This window comes from Octodon degus, unplaced genomic scaffold (assembly GCF_000260255.1).
Source record: "Octodon degus isolate 3935 unplaced genomic scaffold, OctDeg1.0 scaffold00123, whole genome shotgun sequence".
NCBI classification, from domain to species: Eukaryota; Metazoa; Chordata; class Mammalia; order Rodentia; family Octodontidae; genus Octodon; species Octodon degus.
In genome coordinates this window covers 1,630,880-1,652,724 of record NW_004524699.1, presented here as the reverse complement: position 1 = coordinate 1,652,724, position 21,845 = coordinate 1,630,880, and the positions used below count along the sequence as shown (strand labels likewise).

Genomic DNA, 21,845 nt, shown 5'->3' with positions numbered 1-21,845 from the left:
CCCGGCCCCTGGTGTGCCTCTCCCCAGCGACGCTGGCAGCTGGGTGGCCCCAGTTCCCGGGCATCAGCAGCACTGCCACTGCACACCGAGCAGGTGCCAGCCAGTGCTCCTCCAGGCCCGCGCCCTCTCCAGCGTCTGCTTCGTCTTGGGACTTCCTCTGCCTGTGGCTGCTCAAAGATCTCTTCATTTCACACTCTTGGGGCTTTCCAGCTGTCTTTCTGTTACTGATCTGTACCTTCATTCTGTGCGGGGCAGAGAAGGTGTGATACTGTCGGGCACACCGAGAAAGATGCCATTGACCTCTCCCACTGGGAAACCTGTGTCCGCGTGCTGGCAGTGAGGCCTGGGCAGGCAAGGCCCCTCGCAGTGCAGCCCGCGGGCAGCAGGATCCTGTGCGCCGCCGCCCCATGCCTGCTGTGGTGTTGCTGCCACACCTGTCGAGTCCTGCAGGGGGCCAGGTTGCAGGAGGGGCTGTCCAGGCCCTCCCACATGCCAGCATCCCACTTTGCTGCCCGCTGCCGCCTCAGCTGCTGTTGATCAACCTGGCCCAGCAGGACCGGTGGCAGTCCTCTCCCAGCCAGCTATACCGGCTGAGGCGCAGCCTAGGGTTCCCTTGCCCATCTCAGGTCCGAGGCTGCAGGGCTGCCTGAGGTGGGGGCTGGGCCCAGATTCCAGAGGATGCTCCTGGTCTGCCATCAGAATCCCCTGGGCCTGGCTCTGGGTCCCCTGCATGTGTCCCCAGGGTGCCCACATAACACGGACCGGGAGGTCAGGGTGCTCTGGCCTGGCTGTGGCTGGCAGCAGTGGGAAGTCTGGTGGACTGCAGTGGCCGCCTGAGCCCCAGGTCCCGTGCCCTCGGCGCCCCCGGGGCTGCCAGCTCTCACATCTCCCTGCCCATGCCCTGCAGGCCTGGTGCCCATGCCAGGATGCCGGCAGTAGGCGGGGCATCAGGCACAATGCACCTTGGTGGCAAAGCCCCAGGAGTCAGGTTCAGGCCACAGCAGGTTGAGGGGTTGGCCTCAGCTCCAGGGGTGCCTTTGCCCCTTCTGTGTTAGCAGGCAGGGACTCAAGGAGGCCCAGGACCTAGACAGGACCCCAGTCCAGCATGGAGGGAAGGCTCCGGCTCCCCAGAGGACTTCCACTTTCCTGGGTCCGCCCCAGAGCCACTGGGCTGGCCAATCAAGGCAGGCCAGCAGGGACTGTCCCCTTCGGGAGGACCCGGAACCCATCAGGAAGTGCACAGCCTCTCTCCCTAGGCCAGCAGCATCGCAGACATCCTGACAGCTGCAGCCAGGGCCGGCGGGCAGGTGGCTCCACAGGACCCTGAGGTAGGCTGGGCTGGTGCCCTTCTGAGAGGTGGCTGAGGTGACCAGTGGGCTCCGCTTGGGTCCTGGGCCCACGCTCCAGAGCAGCCTCCCACTCCCAGAGACAGCAGGGGTCTCCATGTCCCCCACAGCCTGCTTCCTGGCCTGGTAGATTCTTGCTCATTTCCCTGGATTAATGGTAGGAGGCTAGTGTGTGGACTAGACACACAGGCAGTGCCCCACGGCCTGCAGACTGTCGCTGGGTCAGGATGGCAGAGGGTAGAGAACTGAGAAATCTCACAGAGAACCGGACTGCTGGAGCCACATGTCTGGGACAGGGACCCAGGTCAGAGGGTCAGGCCCTGGCCACGGCTACCTTGGCCCGTCCCGCAGTGCGCAGCTTCACCTGTGTGCTGCTAGCAGGAGTCTGGGGGTTCCTATCCCAGGGATGTCTAGCAGTTGTGACCAGCCCAGAACACGGGCCTGGGGCTGGTCAGGCCTCGTCGGGGCAGCAGAACAAGGCATGCTGCAAACCTCGAGAAGCTGCCATGGTAGGATGGCCTCTTCCAATGTGCCGCACCTGGCAGGGTGACAGGCACACACCATGGCGCCCCCTCCAGCTGCCTGGGCGGCTCAGTGACAGACAGCTCTGATGCTGTTGCATCACCAGCCTCGGCCGAGGTGCGGAAGGATCGGAGGGCACCGGCCTGTCAGGAATGGGGAAGTGGGAGGCCCACCACCAACCCGCCTTCACCCCAGCCTGGACATGGGTTCTGCAGCAGGGCCCTTCGGGATGTGAGGGTGGAGGCTGGCGGGGTCCTGGTGCTGGGGCATTCTCTCTCAGACCCACCTGCGCCTTTCCCCAGGCTCAGAGAGAGAGCTGAGGCTGCAGTGGAGGTGGAGGGCGCTGGCTGGGTAGCCTGCAGGGTGGCGGTCACCGTGCTCCGCTGTGCCCCCATGCCGCGGCCCTGTGTCCACCTCAGCAGCCGCCCTGACCCCAGCCCTCCACCATGTCGGACTATGAGAACGAGGATGAGTGCTGGAGCACCCTGGAGGGCTTCCGAGTGAAGCTCATCTCTGTCATTGACCCTTCGCGCATCACCCCCTACCTGAGGCAGTGCAAGGTCCTGAACCCAGATGACGAGGAGCAGGTGCTCAGTGACCCCAACTTGGTCATCCGCAAGCGCAAAGTGGGTCAGTGCCTCCCTCGCCCAGCACTGCAGGGGCCTGCAGAGGAGGGGGCCGAGGGAGAGCCCCGGGTCTGTCCTGCAGTGCACGGTGCGGAGTGCTTGTCCTCTGCCCGCTGGGCCCTTTGCGGCGAGGCCCACCCCTTGCCCAGAGTGCCCAGGCCTGTGGCCTCCCTCCACTTGTTCTGTGGCCCGTAGGTTTGCTCCTGGACATACTGCAGCGGACCGGCCACAAAGGTTATGTGGCCTTTCTGGAGAGCCTGGAGCTCTACTACCCACAGCTGTACAAGAAGGTCACTGGCAAGGAGCCGGCACGAGTCTTCTCCATGATCATTGGTGAGGGGTGCGGCAGAGCCAAGAAGGAGCGCCCCATGGGTGGGCTCCTGTGGGCGGAGCAAGGCGCAGGGCTGGGCCAGGGCGTGTGCTGTTGGTGGGCAGGCCTGGTGGCTGGGGCGGGACCTATTCGTATGAAGGCGTGGCCTTGTCGGGGTGGGCGTGGCTGAGTCAGGCCCCGCCCCCCGCCCCCTTGGTTTGGGCCTCACCTAGGAAGGACAGCCTGGAATTCAAGAGTTCATCCCTGGCCTCAGTCCCGCCTCTCGGGCTGGGGGGTCCTGCTGTCCTGCAGAGGGGGTGGGCAGGGTGTCTGCGGCAGCAGGGGCCTCTGGGCCTCCGTTTGCTCACAGGCAAGTTGCTCAGCCCCGCCGAGCCCATCGCCAAGCCCGTTCGGATTCGTTCCCGCTGGCGCCAGGGCCTCGCGGTCGGGGTGGACAGTGGGTGGTGAGCCAGCCCGGATCCCTGGCTCTGCCTGGGCCCGCCCGGGGCAGCTGTCCTGACGTGGCCTGCTGACCTGGGCCCTAGACGCATCCGGGGAGTCAGGCCTGACGCAGCTACTGATGAGCGAGGTCATGAAGCTGCAGAAGAAGGTGCAAGACCTTACAGCGCTGCTGAGCTCCAAGGACGACTTCATCAAGGAGCTGCGCGTGAAGGACAGCCTGCTGCGCAAGCACCAGGAGCGCGTGCGGCGCCTCAAGGAGGAGTGCGAGGCGGGCGCGCTCGACCTCAAGCGCTGCAAGGATGAGAACTACGAGCTGGCCATGAGGCTGGCCCGCCTGAGCGAGGAGAAGGGCACTGCGCTCATGCGCAACCGGGACCTGCAGCTGGAGGTGGACCGGCTGCGACACAGCCTCATGAAGGCGGAGGACGACTGCAAGGTGGAGCGCAAGCACACGCTGAAGCTGCGGCACGCCATGGAGCAGCGGCCCAGCCAGGAGCGCATGTGGGAGCTGCAGCAGGAGAAGGCCCTGCTGCAGGCGCGGGTGCAGGAGCTCGAGGCTGCAGCGCAGGTGGGCGCGAGGGCAGGCCCACGCCGGGCGGGCTGGGGTGGCCAGGCGCGCTCGCGGCTCCCACAGGCCCACCCTTGCCGCAGGAGGGGAGGCGGGAGCGGAGCAGCCCCTACATCCAAGTGCTGGAGGAGGACTGGCGCCAGGCGCTGCGCGAGCACCAGGAGCAAGCCACCACCATCTTCACCCTACGCAGAGACCTCCGCCACGCAGAGGCTCTCCGTGCCCGGGTAGGAGCGGCACCATGGGCAGGGAGCCAAGCCACTCAGCAGTACTGGGACCTTGGCAGAACATTTGTTTGTTTTGTTTTGTTTTGAGACAGGGTCTTGCTACGAAGTTCAGGCTGGCCTTGAGCTCACTTTGTAGCCCAGGCTGGTCTCAAACTCACAATAATCCTCCTGCCTCAGCCTCCTGAGTGATGGAATTACAGGTGTACACCACCATGCCTGGTTCCCTGTGCCAGGTTTTAAGAAGCAGCCTTTTGGACCCAAGCCTTGCCCGTGTCCCCCCAGGGGCCACCCGTGGGTCCGCCCTGCCTATGGCCAAGGTCCTGCGTGGTCTGATCATGTGTGCTCCCAGCTTCCACCCTGAATCCTCCAACCTGGGGGCCAGATGGGAACTGGGGTAGGGGTGGGGCTCATGCCACCCCCACTCCTGCAGTGCTCAGAGGAGAGGGAGATGACGGAGCTGCAGTGCCTGGCCCTGCGCAAGGACTCCAAGATGTACAAGGAGCGCATCGAGGCCATCCTGCAACAAATGGAAGAGGTCGCCTTCGAGCGGGACCAGGTGGGCATGAGGGCGGGCAGTGCGTCGTGGTGGGGCTCGCCTGGGGTCCCAGCCCTCTGCGAGGCTGCGCCAGGAGGACTGGACATTCTAGCCCCACCTGGGCAACTATAGGCTTGGTGAGGTCCTGTCTCAAAATTCAGAAAGGGCTGGAGGTGTAGCTCGGTGCAGAGGCGCTGGGTTCAATGCCCAGTGCTGGGAAAGAACCAAAGGATGTAACCGCAAGGGTGCCCATTTTCTCTCTCCCCACCTCCAGCCCTCCTGGTCTCAGGGAAAATCATGGTCACCTTTAGCCCCTTCCTTCCTGATTTTTCTCAGTGTTATGCATAGCTTTGTTTCCTGTGCATTGTTATACAAAAACAGGAGCTTATACCTGTCTTGGTTCTTTTTTTTTTTTTTTTTTTTTTTGGTTGGTACCAGGAATTGAACTCAGGACTTTGTGCTTGCCAGACAGGTCCTGTGCCACTGAGCTATATTCTTGGCCCTTAGTTAACGTAGCGATGGGCACACTAGCTGTAGAGCCTTGAAAGGGGCTGGTGGCCTGAGCTAGCCCTGCGGAAACCCTGCCACATCCCATTGGGGCGGACGTGGGGTGGGCCTCCCCAGTGGGCAAAGCCCTGTGTCCACTGCCCTGGAGGGGCTACTGGGGGCAGCTCCCTGACGCGTGCCCCCCACTCCCTAGGAGCAAGTCTGGCTCCTTCTAGGTGGCTCTAAGTCAGAGCAGCGGCAAGAAACAGAGCCGCTGCCGGGGCCCAGCCAGGTCCCAGCCATCGGGGCTGGGTGACCTGAGGATGGGGTGGGAGTGGGGATCATCTGAGGAGTGGCTTCCAGGTTCTTGGTGTCCCAAAGAGAGAACTGAGCAAGATACTCAGAACAGCACTAGTAAGATTTATTAAAAAGGAGTAAGGACAAAGGCTGGCTAGATAGCCCAGCAGACTAAGCATCTGCCTAGGTAAGCCCAGGACCTGTGTTTGATCCCTGGCACCACATGCTGTGCTGGCCCTGCCCACGGGCCTGCTGAGCCGACCGCCAGAGTTGGAGCGTGGTGGCTCACGCCTGCAATCCCAGCACTGGGGAGGCTGAAAGCAGGAGGACCATTGAGTCCAAGCTACATAGTGAGACCCTGTACTAAATACATAAATTTTTTAAAAAGTAAGGACAGTAAGGGAAAATGGTGAAGACCCACTGCACAGGGTGCAAGTGACAGAAGGGCCCGCCGCCTGGGAGGACAGGAGCTGGGTCGCTTATGACCCTGGGGCTACATGAGATGGGCTGGACAGGAGTCAGGGCTGCCCAGCAGACGTGGTACCTGACTCACCCGCCTGTCCTGGAGGCAGTTTTGACCACACAAGGTCCTCAGAGGAAGTGTGCTGGCCTCCAAAGCCCACTGAGGGAGGGGGCTCAAAACCACAATGCACACGAGGTGGAGCACGCCAGGGTCTGCGCATGCCTGTGGGCTTGGGGGACCCAGTGGTCTTTATTGGTTTCTAATTTTTGTTTTGTTACAAGCTCTCACCATGTAGTACAAGCCTTGAACTATGTGGGCCAGGCTGGGCTCGGGTCTTGGTAAGCCTCCTGCCTCAGCCTCTCAAGTGCTGGGATTACGGATCTTTTCTATATTTTAAGGAAGGGTCTACAGGGTGTTCAGGTTTCACTGCTAGACTGGAGTGGCACTGATCCCGCTGTTTACAGTCTTCCCAAGTGCTGGGATTACAGGTGCGTGCCACCACGCCCAGTGTCAATTGCCATCTCAGTGCGCCCCAGACGTGGGGCCGGTACGGCAGGCCTGGGGATCAAACCCTCAGCCCCTGTGCCTGCTTGCAGGTGCTTTAATCCACTGAGCTATTTGGCCGGCCCTTCAAATTTATACCACCATACCACTATGATTTGTTTTTTGATACAAGCTCTCCCTCCATAGCCCTGGCTCAGTGATCCTCCTGCTTCAGCCTCCCAAGGCTGAAGATTATAGGATTATAATCTGGGAGGCTGAGGCAGGAGGCTTACCAAGAATTTGAGCCCAGCCTGGCCCAAATCAGAGACCAATAATAAAGATCACCAGGTCCCTGGTCATTACAGTCGCTGTTCCTGGTTGGGATTACAGGCACATACAGCACGTCCGACTGGGTTTCTGATACCTTGGCATAGCTCTCCTTGCTGCCTGCCTTCACTCTGGCCCCACGGCCTGCTGACTGTCATGGCGCAGTGGCTGAGTGCTCTCCTAAGGCTGGTCTGTGATGTGGACCTTCTCACTCCTGAGGCTGGTCTGTGGTGTGGACCTTCTCATTGGGGACCTGGGGGGACAGGGTGTTAAAAGAGCACACCATTCATGTTAAAGGACCTGAGGCAGCAGGGCGATCACATCCTGGTACCAGTTACCTCCCAGAAGTCCAGGACATGTGCCTGTGGGGGAGCATGAAGGTGCCACTTGCCCGCCGCCGCAGGGCACACTTGTGGGGACACTGTCCCAGGACTCTCCGCACTTGCCTGGAGCTTCTTCTCTCCTTTACCTCTTTCACTCCCGCACTTGCCGTCGGGAGCCCTAACGCTGCTTTCCAATCCCTGGAGATCCGGCGTTGTCCAAGGGCAAGAGGGCTGCTGGCGAGGTGGCCAGGGCCAGCCTGCTGAGCCGGGCCGTGTGTCCGCAGGCCATGGCCTCACGGGAGGAGCTGCACGCGCAGTGCGCCCGGGGCCTGCAGGAGAAGGACGAGCTACGCAAGAGGGTCCGAGAGCTGGGCGAAAAGGCCGACGAGCTGCAGCTGCAGCTGTTCCAGAGCGAGGGCCGGCTGCTGACCGCTGAGGCCCGGCTCAAGCAGCAGCAGATGGACACCCTGGTCCTGGTGGGCCTGCGTCTGGGCGGCCTGGGCAGCCATACACGAAGGGGCTGGGCAGGGTGCTGGGGCCTGGCCTGGCCACTGCCAGCCCCTTCCTTGTTGACAGGGCTCTGTGTCCTTTTGGTGGGCAGGGGCACAGTCATGGCTTCTGCCCAGGTGGGAAGTGGGACTGCAGGGTGGTGGCTGGGACTGAGTGGCAGCCCTCAGGCAGCTCAGCAGGGAGGGGCGGTTGGAGGGGAAGGGACCCCGTGAGCTGCCGACCAACTGACCTCTTGTCTTGGACTACAGAGCTCTGACCTGGAAGACAGCTCCCCCGGGAACTCACAGGAGGTCAGCGGCCCCCACCCCCCTGCTCCCCGGCCACCAGGGCCTCTGCGGACTCGGGTCAGTGGGGTGGGCGAGTGTAGGGCTGCTTCCTTGGCTCCATCCCACCTGGCCAGGCAGCCTGAGGCTCTGTGAAGCTACAGAAGGTGACAGCGTGGGCCATGGGTAGGCCAGGTCCAGGGCTGGCGGGACAACGCTGGCTTGCAGGATGGCCTAACAGGACAACCTGCCTCTCTCTGCAAGCTCTCACTGCCCCAGGACCTGGAGGATGACAGACAGCGCTCAGACAAAGGTGAGGAGGTGAGGGGTACACAGTGTGCGCCCGAGGAGGCTGCTGACAGCTCTCTGCCTCTTGGTAGCGCTGCCAGGTCTCCCCTCTCTCTCTCTCTCTCTCTCTCTCTCTCTCTCTCTCTCTCTCTCACACACACACACACACACACACACACACACACACTTTCATTACATATCACACCCTCACACTGCAGATGGAAAAGCTGAGGCTTACACCCAGCTAGCAAGGAGAGAGTCCAATTGGAACCTGGGGCTCAGCTGCTGGGGCATGTGGCCTACGCAAACATGATGTGCATGGGACACTGGCTGTGGACACCCCTTCCTGTGTGGGCCCTGGGATCACAGAGGACCAGGGGGCCAGGGCTCACCTGCCCCACCTTACCTAGCTTCCCTGCAGCGGGAGACTGCAGCAGGCCAGTGTCCAAGTGCATGAGGCTAGGTAGTGAGAGCCCACCGTGTCCCCTGGCAGCAGGGCAGGGACATGGCTATGTAGTACCTGCAGTGCCAGGGGCAGCAGAGGCTTGGGAAGCTGGGCAGTACCTCAGTGTCATCAGCTATTCATCTCAGAGACAGGATGGGTCAGAATAGCGTTCAGGCAGGGCCCTGGAGGTGGGGAGGGGCTGCGGGTTGGGGTTGCTGGGAAGATGGGGGGTGGCAGGGGGAGGAGGAGCCGGGGCTGGAGGTTGTGTGGGAAGTCACAGACTTCCTCAGATCAGCCTAACCCAGCCTCCAAGCCAGGCAAAAAGGGGGAAGAAACAGCAGCAAATGGAGAAGTGGGGCTGGGCCACCGGCCACAGCCTGGGAGATGGTGAATTTGAGGCTGCTGAGTCCACGTGGGCAGAGGCAGCATGAAGGGGGGGTGTCAGCCAGCGCAGATCCAGGGGGCCCCTGACGCTGCAGCCCTGCCTGCACCCCAAGGGGCCTGAGGCCTGGTTTGCTAGACCTGTGAGATCTCGAACAGCCTAGTGTCCACCTTGCTACTCATTGCCGTGCCCACCTCTGGGCACCACCTTGCCCCCCAAAGCCCAGCGACTGGGGACACTGCCTGGGGCACACGCGGGCAAACTGTCCAGGGGTCGGGGGTCTTTCCTGCCTGTGTGCCCTTAGTAATTTAGGGGAGCCAGTTTGGGAGGAGCAGGCTGCGTATGGCAGCACTGGGTTCTGATCCTGGGCCTCCTCCTGACCCTCGTCTGGGAGATGGGAAGGGTTCACCTGACCTCTTGGACTGGCCTGGGCACAGCCAGCTTGGCAGAGGGCAGTGGCTGCATCCACGGGCCCTGCTCCCTTTTCCAGGCAGCGTGGCCAAGCCTGAGAACGTGGAACAGCAGCCCTTCGTGTCCCTGCAGAAGGAGCCGCTCTCGCTTAGTCCCCATGTAAGGCTTCTGGGTCCCCGCAGCCCCGTGTGCTACTGGCCCTGCTCGCTCATCCCCTGGACGTTCTTGAGGGGCGGCGTTTGGAGCAGGAGCGGGCCAGCGGTCCTGCTGGGGCAGCCGGGAGGGGCGCAGGGGAGCCGGCCGGAGGGCACCGCGGCAACTACCCTTGCCTCGGCAGGAGCCTGGCCCGAGTGTGGGCGGGGAGCCCCCGGAGAAGGAGCGGCGGCGCCTCAAGGAGAGCTTCGAGAACTACCGCAGGTGGGGTGCGGGCGTGGGCTGGGGCCACAGCGGTGACGTCTGCCCACACCTGCCACTGCTCCCACAGGAAGCGAGCGCTCAGGAAGGTGCAGAGCAGCTGGCAGCAGGGCGAGGGCGACCGCGGGAACACCACCGGCAGCGACAACACAGACACCGAGGGCTCCTAGTCCACCGGAGAAGCGCGCTCCCCCAGTCTCCTCCCTCCATCTCCTCCCCCCGCGGAGGCGCGCGCCCGTGTCCAAGCCGTCCTATTCGCATTGTACGCTAGAAGTGCACTGTAGCGATCTGGAGCACGCAACTAAATAAATCAAAATAAGCTGCCGGGGAGAGTGCGCAGTAACGCAGGCGGCGGTAGAGGGCGGTGCGCCGCGGCGGGCGGGCTGAATCCCGGAGAGCGTGCCCACTTCCAAGATGGCGGGAACGGCGTCGGGCGTGCGGGGCGGGGCCCGGCGGAGCGGCCTAGGCGTCCCCGTCGGGCCGGCGGAATGCTGCGGACGGCAGTGGGCCGCGTGCTCGCACTGCGAGGCTGCGTGCACCCCAGGGGATCCGGCCTGAGGCGGTTGGGGGTCGCCCGGGCCCACCCGGAGCTCGCGGGGAGACGGCCGGCCTGGGTCTGGAGCCAGGGCTGGCGGCACGTGAGCTCCGGGGCGGAGCCCGCGACTGGGCTGGGGTGTGTGGAGGCGGCGCACTACCAGCTCATCTACACCTGCAAGGTGGGCACGGGGCAGGGACGGCCTTGCCGGGCGCTGGAGGGCGAAGCGGGGCCTCCCTGCCAGCACTTGAAGATGTCCTGTCAGCCTCTCCGGGCGGGCGTGGGGAGACGTCTCGGGGGCGGGGCCCTCCCAAGGGGCGTTGTTCTGGGGGCGGGGCCTGTCCCGGATGGGCTGTCTCGGGGGCGGGGCCTTTTGGGGGGCGGAGTCTTTCCGAGGATGGGGCGGTCTCAGGGGCGGGGCCTGTCCAGGATGGGCTGTCTCGGGGGCGGGGCCATGCCAGGGGGCGGAGTTCTGGGGCTCTCGGGTGGTGGGGCCTTTTAAGGGTGGGCTCTCTTAGGGGCGAGGCCTTCCAGAGATGGGCAGGGCTGCCCCGGCAGGCCAGGATGGTGCTCCGGAGGGTACTTCCCGGAACCTAACCCGGTTCCTTTTGCGCCAGCTAGGTCTGTGGGACTCGGTCTTCCAAGCGCATCTCCAAGCTGGCCTATCACCAGGGCGTGGTCATTGTGACCTGCCCTGGCTGCCAGAACCATCACATCATTGCAGATAACCTGGGCTGGTTCTCCGACCTGGACGGGAAGAGGTGAGGCCCCCGGCGGGAGTGGAGAGGCTCTGAGGAAGGCTTGGGCCCTGGGATGGCCTGGTGGCCCTGCTGGCACCGGCAGGGCAGTACGCGCCTGGCCCGCTGCCCACCCTGGCAACCAGGGCACCTGTCCACCCAGGCTCGGCTTGAGGTGTGGTGCCAGCGCTGCCCCTAGCGGCAGCTGCGGATCCGGGCAGCCCGGGCCGCCCCCGCCCTGCAGCCTTGTCCATGGCTTCCCAGCTGTTTGCCCACCTGGGGATGGGCAGAGCCGTGGGCAAGCCCCCTAAGGTCGTGTGGCAGGCGCTGCGCTGCGGCGCATGGTCCTGATAAGCCCCAGCGAAGACCTTCTTCCGCCCGGTGGGAATGGGGTTGGTCTCCTGCGGATGGTGCTTGGGAAGCATGCGCCTCAGCGAGTGACCTCAGCACCTCAGTGGTCAGGCCGCCACATCACACCGGCACCACACTCCTGCCCAGGCCAACCATGGTGCCCTTGAGGCGTGGTGTGCTTGGGTGATACTGCCTCCCTGTCTTGCAGGAACATTGAAGAGATCCTGGAGGCCAGAGGAGAGAAGGTGCGCCGGTTGGCTGACGAAGGGGCTCTGGAACTGATTTTGGAGACTGCAGGGCCCCCCAAGTCCCCCGTGGACCCGGAAGATGGTGACAATAAGGATCCCACCCACACTTGCAAGACAGGGCAGAGCTGACTCCATGATCCCGAATGCTGCGAGGCACTGCCTCTGACAGGGGCCCCTGGTTGGTCTTGGACATGGCCTTTTCCAGTCAGTAAACGTCAGCTCTGTGCATGCCCGGCCTGGCTCCCTGGTCTGTCTGTCGTGGGTCCGAACCATTCTCCTGAGCACCAGGCCTTCTCTCCCTGTCTGAGGCTGGGCTTTCCACATCAGGGGGACAGGGGGCTGGACGTGGGCTCCAACCTTGGGCAGGGCGTGCCCCCGGTGCCCCCTGCCATCCCCAGGCGGGCTGGACATGCTGGAGCTCAGGAGAGGAGGCTGAGCCGACAGAGCCCCGCGCCACCTGGCCCTGCCCCATCTCTTGCGTGTGGTTCGTGTCCCGGCTTTGTTTGACTGGCGCTCAGGATGTTTCTGTGTTTAGGAAGTGAGCGGCTGCAGGCGTGGCTGTTTCCAGAGTATTCTCTGCTGTATGACCTTCAGCATTAATCACCCGCCCTGTCTGGCAGGGAGGGGCTGAAAAGGGGAGAGGGCGGAGGTGGGGGTTGAGCCTAGCAAGACAGGGACACAATGCACCCGTCCTGTCCCGTGGGCCCCAGCTAGTGATTACCAGCACGCTGGCCGTGGGAGGCTGGGCGTGAGTACAGCATGTGTCCTGGTTCGATTACCCCCTGTCCTTTCCTCCGCTAGCAGCCTGCTATTATCCCCACCCAGAGCCTCTTGTCACTTGTAAGAACTGTCATCAGCCTCTGTGCTGGGCCTGCTCCTCACAGAGGCCCAAGGTCATGAGGGGCCAGCTGGGGCTTCCCAGGGGCCCTGGCGTGGGCTAGGTGGCCTGGCTGGGCTGGACCTGGGCTCCTCGGTGCTTTCTAGGGTCGGGACGCAGGATGGTCAAATGTCGATCCCGCTCTTATGAACGGCAAACTGAGGCCTGCGCTGCACCCTGTCTTTTCTGTACTTCGGGGTCTGACAGCCTCTTCCATGTGTGGATTACAAGTTCAGAGCCCCACCCCAGGCTGTCCTCCTCAGTCTCACGCGGGGCCACTGCGCCCTGCCTGCCTCGCCTGGGGTCAGGGGCGGACGCCATAGCTAGGCTGTGTGCGTTCCCAGAACCCGGCATCACTCAGGCTGGCCAGTACCACGCTGTAAACTCTGTGGTTCCTGCTTTCCAGTGAAAACCGCAGTAAAGGCCCAGCTACACCGCCTTGTCTTCCTAGCAGGGGTCTTGGTGTGCGGTGGTGGCTCCACCACGGGCCTCCCTGTGTCTGTCTGGAGGCAGCATGGCCACCCAGCCCCTGTGTATTCCCTCCCCTAGCCAGGCAGCAGCAGACTCTGGACGGTGCTGCGGGTCCACAGGCCTAGGCTGGGTCAGACCTGCCATCCCTTGCGATCTTTCTGTAGGACCTCTCAGTCCCCAGGGAGCTGGGTGGGCCTCTTGGAATGCTCAGACCAGTGGGACAGGGTGGCAGAGTGTCCTCGGTGCCACGAGCCACCAGGAGTTTCAGTGGCCACACCCTCACCTACCTTGTCTTTTCTCCTGATTTTCCCTTTGGAGCACCATCTGTGAACTGCCCAGCCCTTCCTGCCCCCTTGTGCCCAACATGGGCTTCTGGACAGGGCCGCACACCATCTTGCCCACAGCTTATCTGACTTCTTGAGGTCACGGTTGTGCAGTGCGGCCAACACCTTCTGGGGCCACAGGCCTAGGCTAGGTCAGACCCGGAGACCAGCAAGGCGGGGCCCACATGCTGTCCCTTGCGATCTTTCTGCGGACATCTCAGCGCCCCGGGAGCTGGCCTCTTGGAATGCAGACCAGCGGGTCCAGCTTTCCTCACTGGACCCTTCATCCAGGGCCAGCTGCTCCTCAACCCCAGGGGGCCCTGGCCACATTTCAGCTGGCCACCGTGTGGAGCAACTCTTCTCAGGGAAGGGAGCTCAGAGGTTCTGGCTTGCGGAGGAGGGGTCACACGGGGTTGCCCCAGCACCTCCTGTGAGGGGTGTGGTTAGGGCTGGGGAGCACAGGGTGGCTGTGGTGGAGGGGCTGCCTTGCTGGGACACCCCCGTGTTCGTGCCTCAGCCTGTGCCCACAGCGTGTCACCTACCCTGCACGCTCCAGCTTCTCTAACCTCCTGGATCAGCCCCAGCTGGATCCCCATGGAGTGGGGCTCCAGGTTGAACCCCTGGACTGGGGGGGCGGTGGTGGCGGCAGGCCAGGGTGCTGTGCACCTCTGGCTCCTGCACCTGCCCTTAGGAGGTGGGGACGGTGGGGGTCGGCCTGCAGAGGCCTGGCAGGGAACACAAGTGCTCTCATGAAGGTAGCTGAGAGCCCAGCCCCCAGTAACCAAGCAGGGGTCCCAAACCAGAGACCTCCTGACAGCTGTGTTCCACAGCAGCACTCGTGGTGGGTGTGGATGGCAGTGGATGTTTGACATATTCCAGGTCATCCTGGGACCACCAGAGCGGCCAGCCCCTCCCCCCGAATCCCAGCAGGGGGCACAGTCACTTGGCAAACTTTTATTTTTCAGGAAAAACCAAAGCAGACGTACCTCTTGGTGGTGGCAGTGGGGACCCGTGGACAACATGGCACACGTGAATGAGCAGTAAATACACACATGTACGTTCAAGTATCAGGTGTAAAGCCCGACACCCGCCTCCGCGTCTCCCCGAGCCCTGGGGTTACCCCCTCTTGGGAGCAAGATGGCCCAGCTGGTCTGGCCTCACTGTCCCCCGGACGGGACCTTGTAGCTGTCACACGCCCTGGAGACCCTACGGCCATGTGCTCCCCAGAGCCTACAGGCAGGAGTCTGGACAGGAGAAGACAGCCATAGTCCCCAAAGTGGGGACTCCAAGTCTCGTTTCCCAGCTTGATGCCACAGGCGGCCTTCTCTGTCGGGTGAAGGCTGTGAGGTCATCGCCCAGGCTGGGTGCTCATGGTGGGTCCCCAGGGCTGAGTTGAGTCGTCACCCACCCCCACTCCGCGCGGTGCTCACTATCAGCCAGCACCCCCAGCCTGGTCTGTCTGTTCCAGGGGGTGTGGAGGCTTGTGGTTCTGCCCTGCTGTCTGCTGTGGACAGGGTCGGGGCAGGACCCGCCTGCCCCGCCACAGCGCCAGGCTCCACCTCCCGAACGTGGGTGGGAGCCGGACACTGGAGCCTGGACCACGCTGTCTTCCAGGACCAGCTGGGGACAGTAGCTGCCTGAGATGCTGGCAGCCCCGGGCGGTCTTCCAGGGAGATGCGGCAGTTTCACATTTGGCTGGGCACAGTGGAGCTTGAAGGGGGTTCTGGACAGCACCAGGGCTGGAGCCACGTGCTGACAGCCTGGCCCAGGCAGGGCAGGCTGGGCCTGCAGGAAGCCAGGGACTCGCAGGGACAAGAGCCCACCTTTCCTGTGGGCAGCTCCAGGCTGAGAGGCCTGGGGACAGGGTGCTGGGGAAGGGGGCGTGTGCCCAGTGTCGGCTCAGTGGGAAGGGCTGGGGGCTCGGAGCTGGCCTTCAGCTGTGGCTCCCTGGGGATGTCGCCTTTGTGGGTGCTGAGCCCCCCCCCCGCATCCAGAGGCGGGGTACACAGCCTTAGCTGGCACCGGGCTGGCACTGTTGAGGGGGCTTGGACAGCTCGCCAGCCTCCTGTTCCTGGCTCCCGGTGAGAGCCACACGCTGCTCGTCCATGCGCTTGGCCTGCACCCTCTGGATGAGGCTGAAGAAGTCCTCGTCCGGCATGGTGGGGCCCCGCGGCAGCACGTCGGGGGGCGGGCACCGCTGGTCGTCGATCCTGGAGGACTGAGCAGACAGGTGGGTTGCCATCGTCCTGCCCTGGCCCTTGCAAGGCTTTTGCCCAGCCTTGGATCTGTGAGCTGGCTGGCTACTGTGGGGCTCCCTGCATCCCCCAGCCCTGGCACCACATCCTGGAGCCATGTCCCCGGGAACCAGAATGGGTCGAGTGATACCTGCTGGGTGGGGAGTGAGCCAGGCCTGGGACAGGGCTGCTGGGGCCCCCCTAGGTCCTGCTCCCATGGCCTGCTGACCCTTAGAGGCTGGCTGGGGTGTGACTGTCCCTTGGCACTGGCCTGGAGGGGTCCCAGGAAGCCTGGAGTACACAGCTCTGGAGCCCTTGATGAGGAGCTCCTCTGGGTTCTCCCTCGGGCCAGGCGGCCAAGCCTTTGAGCCCTGCTGGCCTGGCAGGGATGTGGTGTGGCCTGGGGGGCTCCTGGGCTTCTCTGCAGGGCCTGGAGCAGGAGGGATTCAAGCTGCTGCAGCTGCTGGCGCATGCGTGCAAGAGGATGGGGGGCTCTGGGTTTCTCAGAAGGGGCTGGTGTTCCTGTGGCTGCTGAGACGCCTGGCCCACGGCCCCACTTCCTCCTCTGTGGGAACGAACGGCAGATCTGGAAACTGGTGCATCTCGCTCCGGACGGCGCTGCAGCCCCCACCCCAAGCCACCTGGAGTCTCCCGACCGCATCCCCGGCTCTGCTCCCTGCCCACCGCAAGGGTGCTCGAGTTGCCAGCAGCCCTGAGAAGTCTTCCCAGACCTGTGTGTGTGCAGTGTGGGCAGAGGGCAGCTTTCACACGAGGCTTGGCACAGCAGAGACAGTTGCCAGCGGGCCCCAGCCCGGCCCCATGGGCTTCCAGCCCTCCTGCCAGCCTGTTCTTCTGCTCCCTGGAGGCAAGGAGTCCCAGCACACGACCTGAGACAGGCAGGGACCAACCCTCAACCTGAGTCACCAGCTGCAGGCCCACCTGATACTTGATAAGCATGTTGAAGAACTCGTCCCCGGGTTCCTGGGGGTCCCCGTCATTGCGCAGGTGGCCCACATTGTTGTGGGTGATGCGCAGGCCAGGAAGGCTGCCCACACTGGCCCGCTGGTCATCCAGCCGGCGGCTCTGGGAGCTGGCAATGAGGTCAAAGAACTCCTCGGTCTGTGGGGAGGCCGTCATGGAGGGCTGGGCTGCAGAGGCAGAATGTGAGACCTGGGTCAGGGGCCGCTGTGCTCCTGGGGACCTGGCTGCAGAGGCCACTGATGCCGCTGATGTGCTCAGTTAACGGCTGGGGAGGTAGGAGGTAGGGTGATCCCTGCTGCCCAGGTGTGTGGGGGGAGGGCCCTGTGCAGTTGCCCCCCTCATCCCCTACCCCATGGCCACTCACGGGCCCACAGGTTCTGTGTTGTGGTAGAAGACAGGGCCTGGTCCCTGGCCCCTGACTCACCAGCCCGCTCTTTCAGTGTGGCAGCAGCTGTGGCCTCGGCAGCCCCTGCTGGGCCCTCCTCCAGTGGGCAGCGCTGCTCGTCCATGCGGCTGCTCTGGAACTTGCTGAGCAGCTCAAAGAAGCACTCTTCGTCTGAAGAGGGGGCCCGAGGGATGCTCTGTGGGGGCGACCACGGGCTTAGTGTGCTGGCCACGAGCTGAGGTCAGGACCCCCTACTGCCTGCCGTCGACACCAGGTCACCTCCCCTAGGCTGCTGTCCCGCTCTGCCCTGCTGGGGCCGGTCCTCACGCCCTTCCTTGGCCACACTTTCCGGCCACCCTGTGCCCCGCGTGAGGAGCTTATGTCCTTCTGGTCCTTCCTGTGCCCTGCTCTTCAGCTCCTGTCCACACTGCACCAAAATGTACCTGTCTGGGCCCCCAGCACAGCTATGCAGGCAGGGGATGGACAGATGGATGGATGGACATGTGAGCAGGTTATGGCAGGAGGTGCCTGGGTGGCCATTAACAAGGTGCCAGTGGTGGGCAGCGTGGCAGGGGCAGGTGGCCTCATCCAAGTCAAGGAGCCCTCCCAGGCATGCTGCACTCTAGGTTTGGGGCAGTGGGTACAAAGCCTTGGGGGGCACAGGTGAGTGGGCCCAGAGTTCCAGGATATAGGAGAGGCACCAGCACCCTGACCCTTCTCTTGTAAGCCAGGGGTGGCTAGAGAGCAGATTTTGGGGGACAGAAACTCCCCAAATCAATGAGGCCCTTCACCCAGAGAAGTGCCCAGGGCAGGGAGCTTCAGGTGCTAGGCCTCCTTCCTGGCTGCCATGCTGGTGTCAAGTCCAGCACCAATCCTGCCCTCCCTTGGGGCATGGGGTGGGCTCAGTTCTCTGGCCCTGCTGGACAATAATGAGCTAACGACGGGGCCAGGAGCCTGGGTCAGGGCTGACCTGTCCTGGGGGAGAGCCCTCCCAAGGCCAGGAGAGGGGCGGGGGAAGGCTACGAAGCCTGATGCAGCTCCTGCCTGTGAGCCAGCCCGGGCCTCACCTCCTACATCAATGGGGATACGGAGGCCTTCAAGGTCCTAGAGCCAGGGGAGAGCCAAACGACAGGTCTGCAGAATGTGTCCAGCTGAATGCTGGACAAGGCCTTAAGTGTCTTCCACCTGCGGTCCCCCCGTGCAGGACACAGCCTTATGCCCAGAAACCAAGGCCCAGCGAGGCTGTGCCCTGCCCCAGGTCACACAGTGGCAGGAGAGCAGGTCCTGCTGACAGTCCTGGCTTAGTCCAGGGTTTGGGTCTTGAAGGTGATGTTGGGGACCAGCTGAGGGTGTATGGGCAGGAGAAGGAGGGCCTTCCTGCCTGGGGCATGCTGGTACATCCTCCCCCACTGCCCCGGGCCTGTCATCCAGGCTAGGAGAAGCGGAACTGCAGTGGGGCCTGGTCCTGGGACCCACACCTGGGTAGCGGGTGGCCCCAGGCTGCACAGTCCGGGCAGGGGCTGTGGGCCCTTGGCCCAGACAGACGTAGCAGGTGGAGCAACTCAGCCAGCTTCCACAGGTGACCCAACCAGGCCACTCTGGAAAAGGCAGGATGGGCACCCTCACCTCCGTGCTAGCCTCCCCTGGCAGAAGTGATGCATGCAAAGGCCAGCAGGGTTTGCCCCAGGGTCCCCCAGCCCCACCTGTGGGGGCGGCCAGAGGTCACAGCAGTGTCATTGCCAGGTCCCTGGACCCGTCAACCCCTCTACAGCCCCGGGCCACCTCTCCTGTGTGTGAGGGGATGACTGAGACCCCAGTAGAAAGCCTGGCTCCGGGGGCTGCAGGGGGCCCCCTCGCCGCACAACTCGGAGAGCAAGCACCCCGGGGCGCCACCTGCACAGGTCCCCGGGGGGCCACCTGCACCGGCCTCTCGTAGGTCCCCAAACCCTGACTCCTCGTCTGAAGTTCCCAGAGCCCCTCCTCCAGTCTGGCCCAATCTCCACTGCTTGCTTTAAGACTAGCTCTGTGGGACAGCGGCACCGACTGGTCGGGTCCAGCCCACTGGGGCAGGCAGAGGACCCCGAGCCCCCCAGCCTCTCCTAGGTGAGGGACCCCACTCACGCGGGACCACGGACGCCTTCCTGCAGCAGCAGCTGGGAGCTGTGCAGGGCACCTGGCCAAGTGCAGCCTGGGAAAGGACGCCAAGGTGCCCAGCACCGCCGCCGCTGCCAACACCTGCCCCGAGTGCAGGCGCTGCCTCGCTGCCTCGCTGGCTGTGTTCCCTCCACTGGCTGCTTAAATAGGCCCCAGGGCGAGGGCTCGGCCCCCCAGCGCCGCCTTTGCTGGATCACACACACACCAGAGTGCTCACACGCACACGCGCACACCCGTGCTGCTCTGTAAACACTTCCCTGGGCTCCGAGCCCCTCGCTCCCCCGCGGTTGTGGGCGTCACCGGGAGGCAGGCAGGCGGCAGGCAGCGGGGGAGGACAGCCTTCCTTGAAAAGCCTTACCCAGCCCCACCGCCCTAGCGCTCCTTACAAGGTGAGCTGAGGGAGCAGCCCACCCCCAGAGGGGACCCCAAGTGTGACCCTGGCTCTCTCCCAGGTGGCAGCCCTCAGCACTGATAGTGTGGCCTGAACCCCACGCGGGACCCAGTGGTGGAGATAGTGGCCCTTGGGGCTCCTGTGAGTCACAGGCTGCCCCCCAAGAGGCCTGCTGGTCCCCAGGTCCTGGCTGTCTTCCCATGAAGGGAGCAGAGCAGGGAGGAAGGTGAGGCGGCCTCCCTGAGCTGGAGGGAAGGGGGCTGCAGGCAGGCAGGCAGGCAGGCAGGCACTAAGAATACCCAGTGCGCCCACGGCCTCCACAGGCGGGGGCACTGATTAGGCCCAGGAAGGGGCTATTTTTAGGCTAATTTCTGAGGGTTGGAGCTCAGAGACCCCATGCGGGGGACCCACACATGGGGTCTCTGAGCTCTCCTCCACGGCTATACCCCACCTCTGTGCCCCCTGAGCTCCACCAGCTCCCCAGTCCCTGCAGGGGCACCATGCTTCCGTCCACACACCTGGCCATCAGTCCCACCCATCCGCCTCAACACACTGTCCCCAGGAAGAGCTACCAGAGGACCCAACACTCCAGACTGTGCAGAACCCAGGGTGGACTCAGCTTCCTACTGTCCTCCACCAAAGGACTGCTGCCCCAGCCATGTCCGTCACATAACCCCAGGAGTATCTCTGAGCCACGTACAGACCACTGCCCAGCAAGAACTGTAGCCCCCAGTACCCCAAGTTGGGCCTGATCTCTCTTCTGGGAGTGCTCTCTGCCCCAGCTCCCAGGGCCTCCTGTGGGGACACGCAGGGCTAGGATTCCTGCTGGCTGGACCTGGACACCCTGGGGGGCCACCAAGGTGGGAGGACCAGCTCCCTCAACCGGGGCAGCCAAGCCCTTGTCAGGAACAGAACTCTGTGACTCCTAGATGGGTCTGGAGGCCCAGGGAGGAGGAGGAGGAGGAAGGGGCAGGGACAGAGAGCAAAGCCACAAGAGGGAAACTGAGGCCCGAGAGGGCCAGGCAGTCACCGGAACTTCTGCCTTCCCAGAGTGTCCAGGTCCGCCTGGCCTCTACTATGTCTGTTTCCGTCTTAGCGCAGGGCACCTACCGTCCGGGGCACCTGCACACGCACATCAGCACTGTCCAGGGGGGAATGGCTGCCCTCCCGTGGCCTCCTCTCGCTGGCGTCTGGCCCTTCCTGGTACTTCCGGCTCCTCACAGGAAGGGGCAGCACGTCCCTGCCTGGCCCTCGCCAGTCCCCAGCCTGGCACACGTCTCCATTCTGCTCCTGGAGAGAGGGGGCATTCCAGGTGTGGGCAGGGGTGATTGTAGCCAACCGCCCCAGCTCAGGATGGCCTGGGGGTGCTGCCCACTCCTCCAGGGCACCCAGGACTGGGGGAGGAGGGGAAGGGTGGGGTTTTGGGTGCAGGGTGACAACAGTGACCAGCTGAAGCGCATGCTGGGTCCTGGGCCCTGTCCACACCCACCCACCCCTGCCACAGCAGGGGAACCACAGGTCCTGCTCAGGGCTGCACAGCACCACGCTGCTTTCCAAACCTGTGTGCCCGGGGCTTGCCCTGCCCTGCTGGCCTCCTTGCCAGCTGAGCTCTCTCCTCTCTGGCCAGGGCCGAGTGGGCAGAGAGCGAGCAGGCACCCGTGGGGCTGGTGCTGGGCAGGAACAGCCTGCCCCACAGCAATAGCAAGCAGGAGGGCGGGTGATGGGGGCTAGGTAGGCCAGACCTTCAGTGACTTAGGGTACATCTGTTTCCCAGCAGACAGGGCCGGGCCAGGCTGAGAGCGCAGCAAACAGTCGCCCCAGGGCCATCAGCCTCCCGCCACGGCTGGACCTGTCCCTCCCATCCACCCGCACCCACTCACCCGCTCTGGGGGCAGCCGCAGCAGGTCCCAGGCCTCCACGCTCAGCCTCTGTGTCCTCTTGGGTCTGGCCCCTGGAAGACAGTGCTGCCCTGACACCAGTGTTAGCCTGAGCCTGGGGCCCAGGCAGGGTCCTGGGGCCAGCGAGCGCTCTCCCGACTCCCAGCCCCCACTGCAGGGAGCGCTGTGTCTCTGGAGGGCTGGCAGCTGTGGGGGCACCTGAAACTCAGGGCTCTCTTCCAGGCCACGTCCCAGGCCCCCCACCTAACAGCTCCCAGGACAGAGGGGACCAAGGCTGGCTCAGCCATGCGGGGCCCTCCTCGGGACGTGGCCTGCAGCAAGTGGACACTGGGTGCTCAGCCACTCGGCAGCTGTGGCGGGCAAGGTGGGGCAGAGCCACCCTCAACTTTTTGGGGCCTGTCCCTAATCATAGGACTTCATGTCCTCAGCCCCGGGGGTCGGGGGTAGGCACCTGGCCAGAGACCGACTAGATGCATGTCCAGTGCTAGAGCTACTGAAGGTCCCGTAGATACACAGCCCTGACCTTCACCCACAACTGTCCCCAGCTGGGGCAGGTGCAGCTCTGTCCTGGG

The 21,845-nt window shown here is 63.9% G+C and overlaps 3 protein-coding genes across 12 annotated transcripts in view; 2 read left to right on the top strand and 1 right to left on the bottom strand.

Moving 5' to 3' along the window:
* The first annotated feature begins 34 nt into the window (after positions 1–34).
* Card9 (caspase recruitment domain family member 9) lies at positions 35–9,937 on the top strand. 2 transcript variants are annotated; one of them, XM_004640385.2, is made up of 12 exons: positions 35–1,328; positions 2,291–2,498; positions 2,690–2,827; positions 3,350–3,834; positions 3,918–4,061; positions 4,492–4,617; positions 7,260–7,451; positions 7,734–7,775; positions 8,013–8,061; positions 9,354–9,433; positions 9,612–9,691; positions 9,759–9,937. In XM_004640385.2, exons 2-12 carry the CDS (start codon positions 2,315–2,317, stop codon positions 9,856–9,858), a joined length of 1,620 nt encoding a protein of 539 aa, XP_004640442.1. In that variant the 5' UTR covers positions 35–1,328; positions 2,291–2,314; the 3' UTR covers positions 9,859–9,937. The 2 variants fall into 2 exon arrangements, with proteins under 2 accessions (XP_004640442.1, XP_023556148.1); XM_023700380.1 differs by having other exon boundaries at positions 7,977–8,061.
* Positions 9,938–10,053: 116 nt separating this feature from the next.
* Dnlz (DNL-type zinc finger) lies at positions 10,054–11,789 on the top strand. Its single transcript, XM_004640528.2, has 3 exons — positions 10,054–10,404; positions 10,845–10,984; positions 11,520–11,789. Exons 1-3 carry the CDS (start codon positions 10,177–10,179, stop codon positions 11,686–11,688), a joined length of 537 nt encoding a protein of 178 aa, XP_004640585.1. The 5' UTR covers positions 10,054–10,176; the 3' UTR covers positions 11,689–11,789.
* A 2,379-nt stretch (positions 11,790–14,168) lies between these two features.
* Gpsm1 (G protein signaling modulator 1) overlaps positions 14,169–21,845 on the bottom strand; it is a 28,692-nt gene continuing 21,015 nt past the window's right edge. For 3 of the 9 annotated variants that reach the window (XM_023700375.1, XM_023700372.1, XM_023700374.1), the window contains 5 exons: positions 21,256–21,344; positions 20,486–20,665; positions 16,870–17,026; positions 16,404–16,612; positions 14,169–15,448 (listed from right to left, as the gene is read on the bottom strand). In XM_023700375.1, the coding sequence (XP_023556143.1) occupies positions 15,242–15,448; positions 16,404–16,612; positions 16,870–17,026; positions 20,486–20,665; positions 21,256–21,344 (842 nt within the window). In that variant the 3' untranslated portion in view covers positions 14,169–15,241. Of the gene's footprint in view, positions 15,449–16,403; positions 16,613–16,869; positions 17,027–18,306; positions 18,519–18,951; positions 19,122–20,485; positions 20,666–21,255; positions 21,345–21,845 lie in introns of those variants that run through there. The other 6 variants (XM_023700373.1, XM_004640387.2, XM_023700377.1 and 3 more) reach the window with 4 other exon arrangements.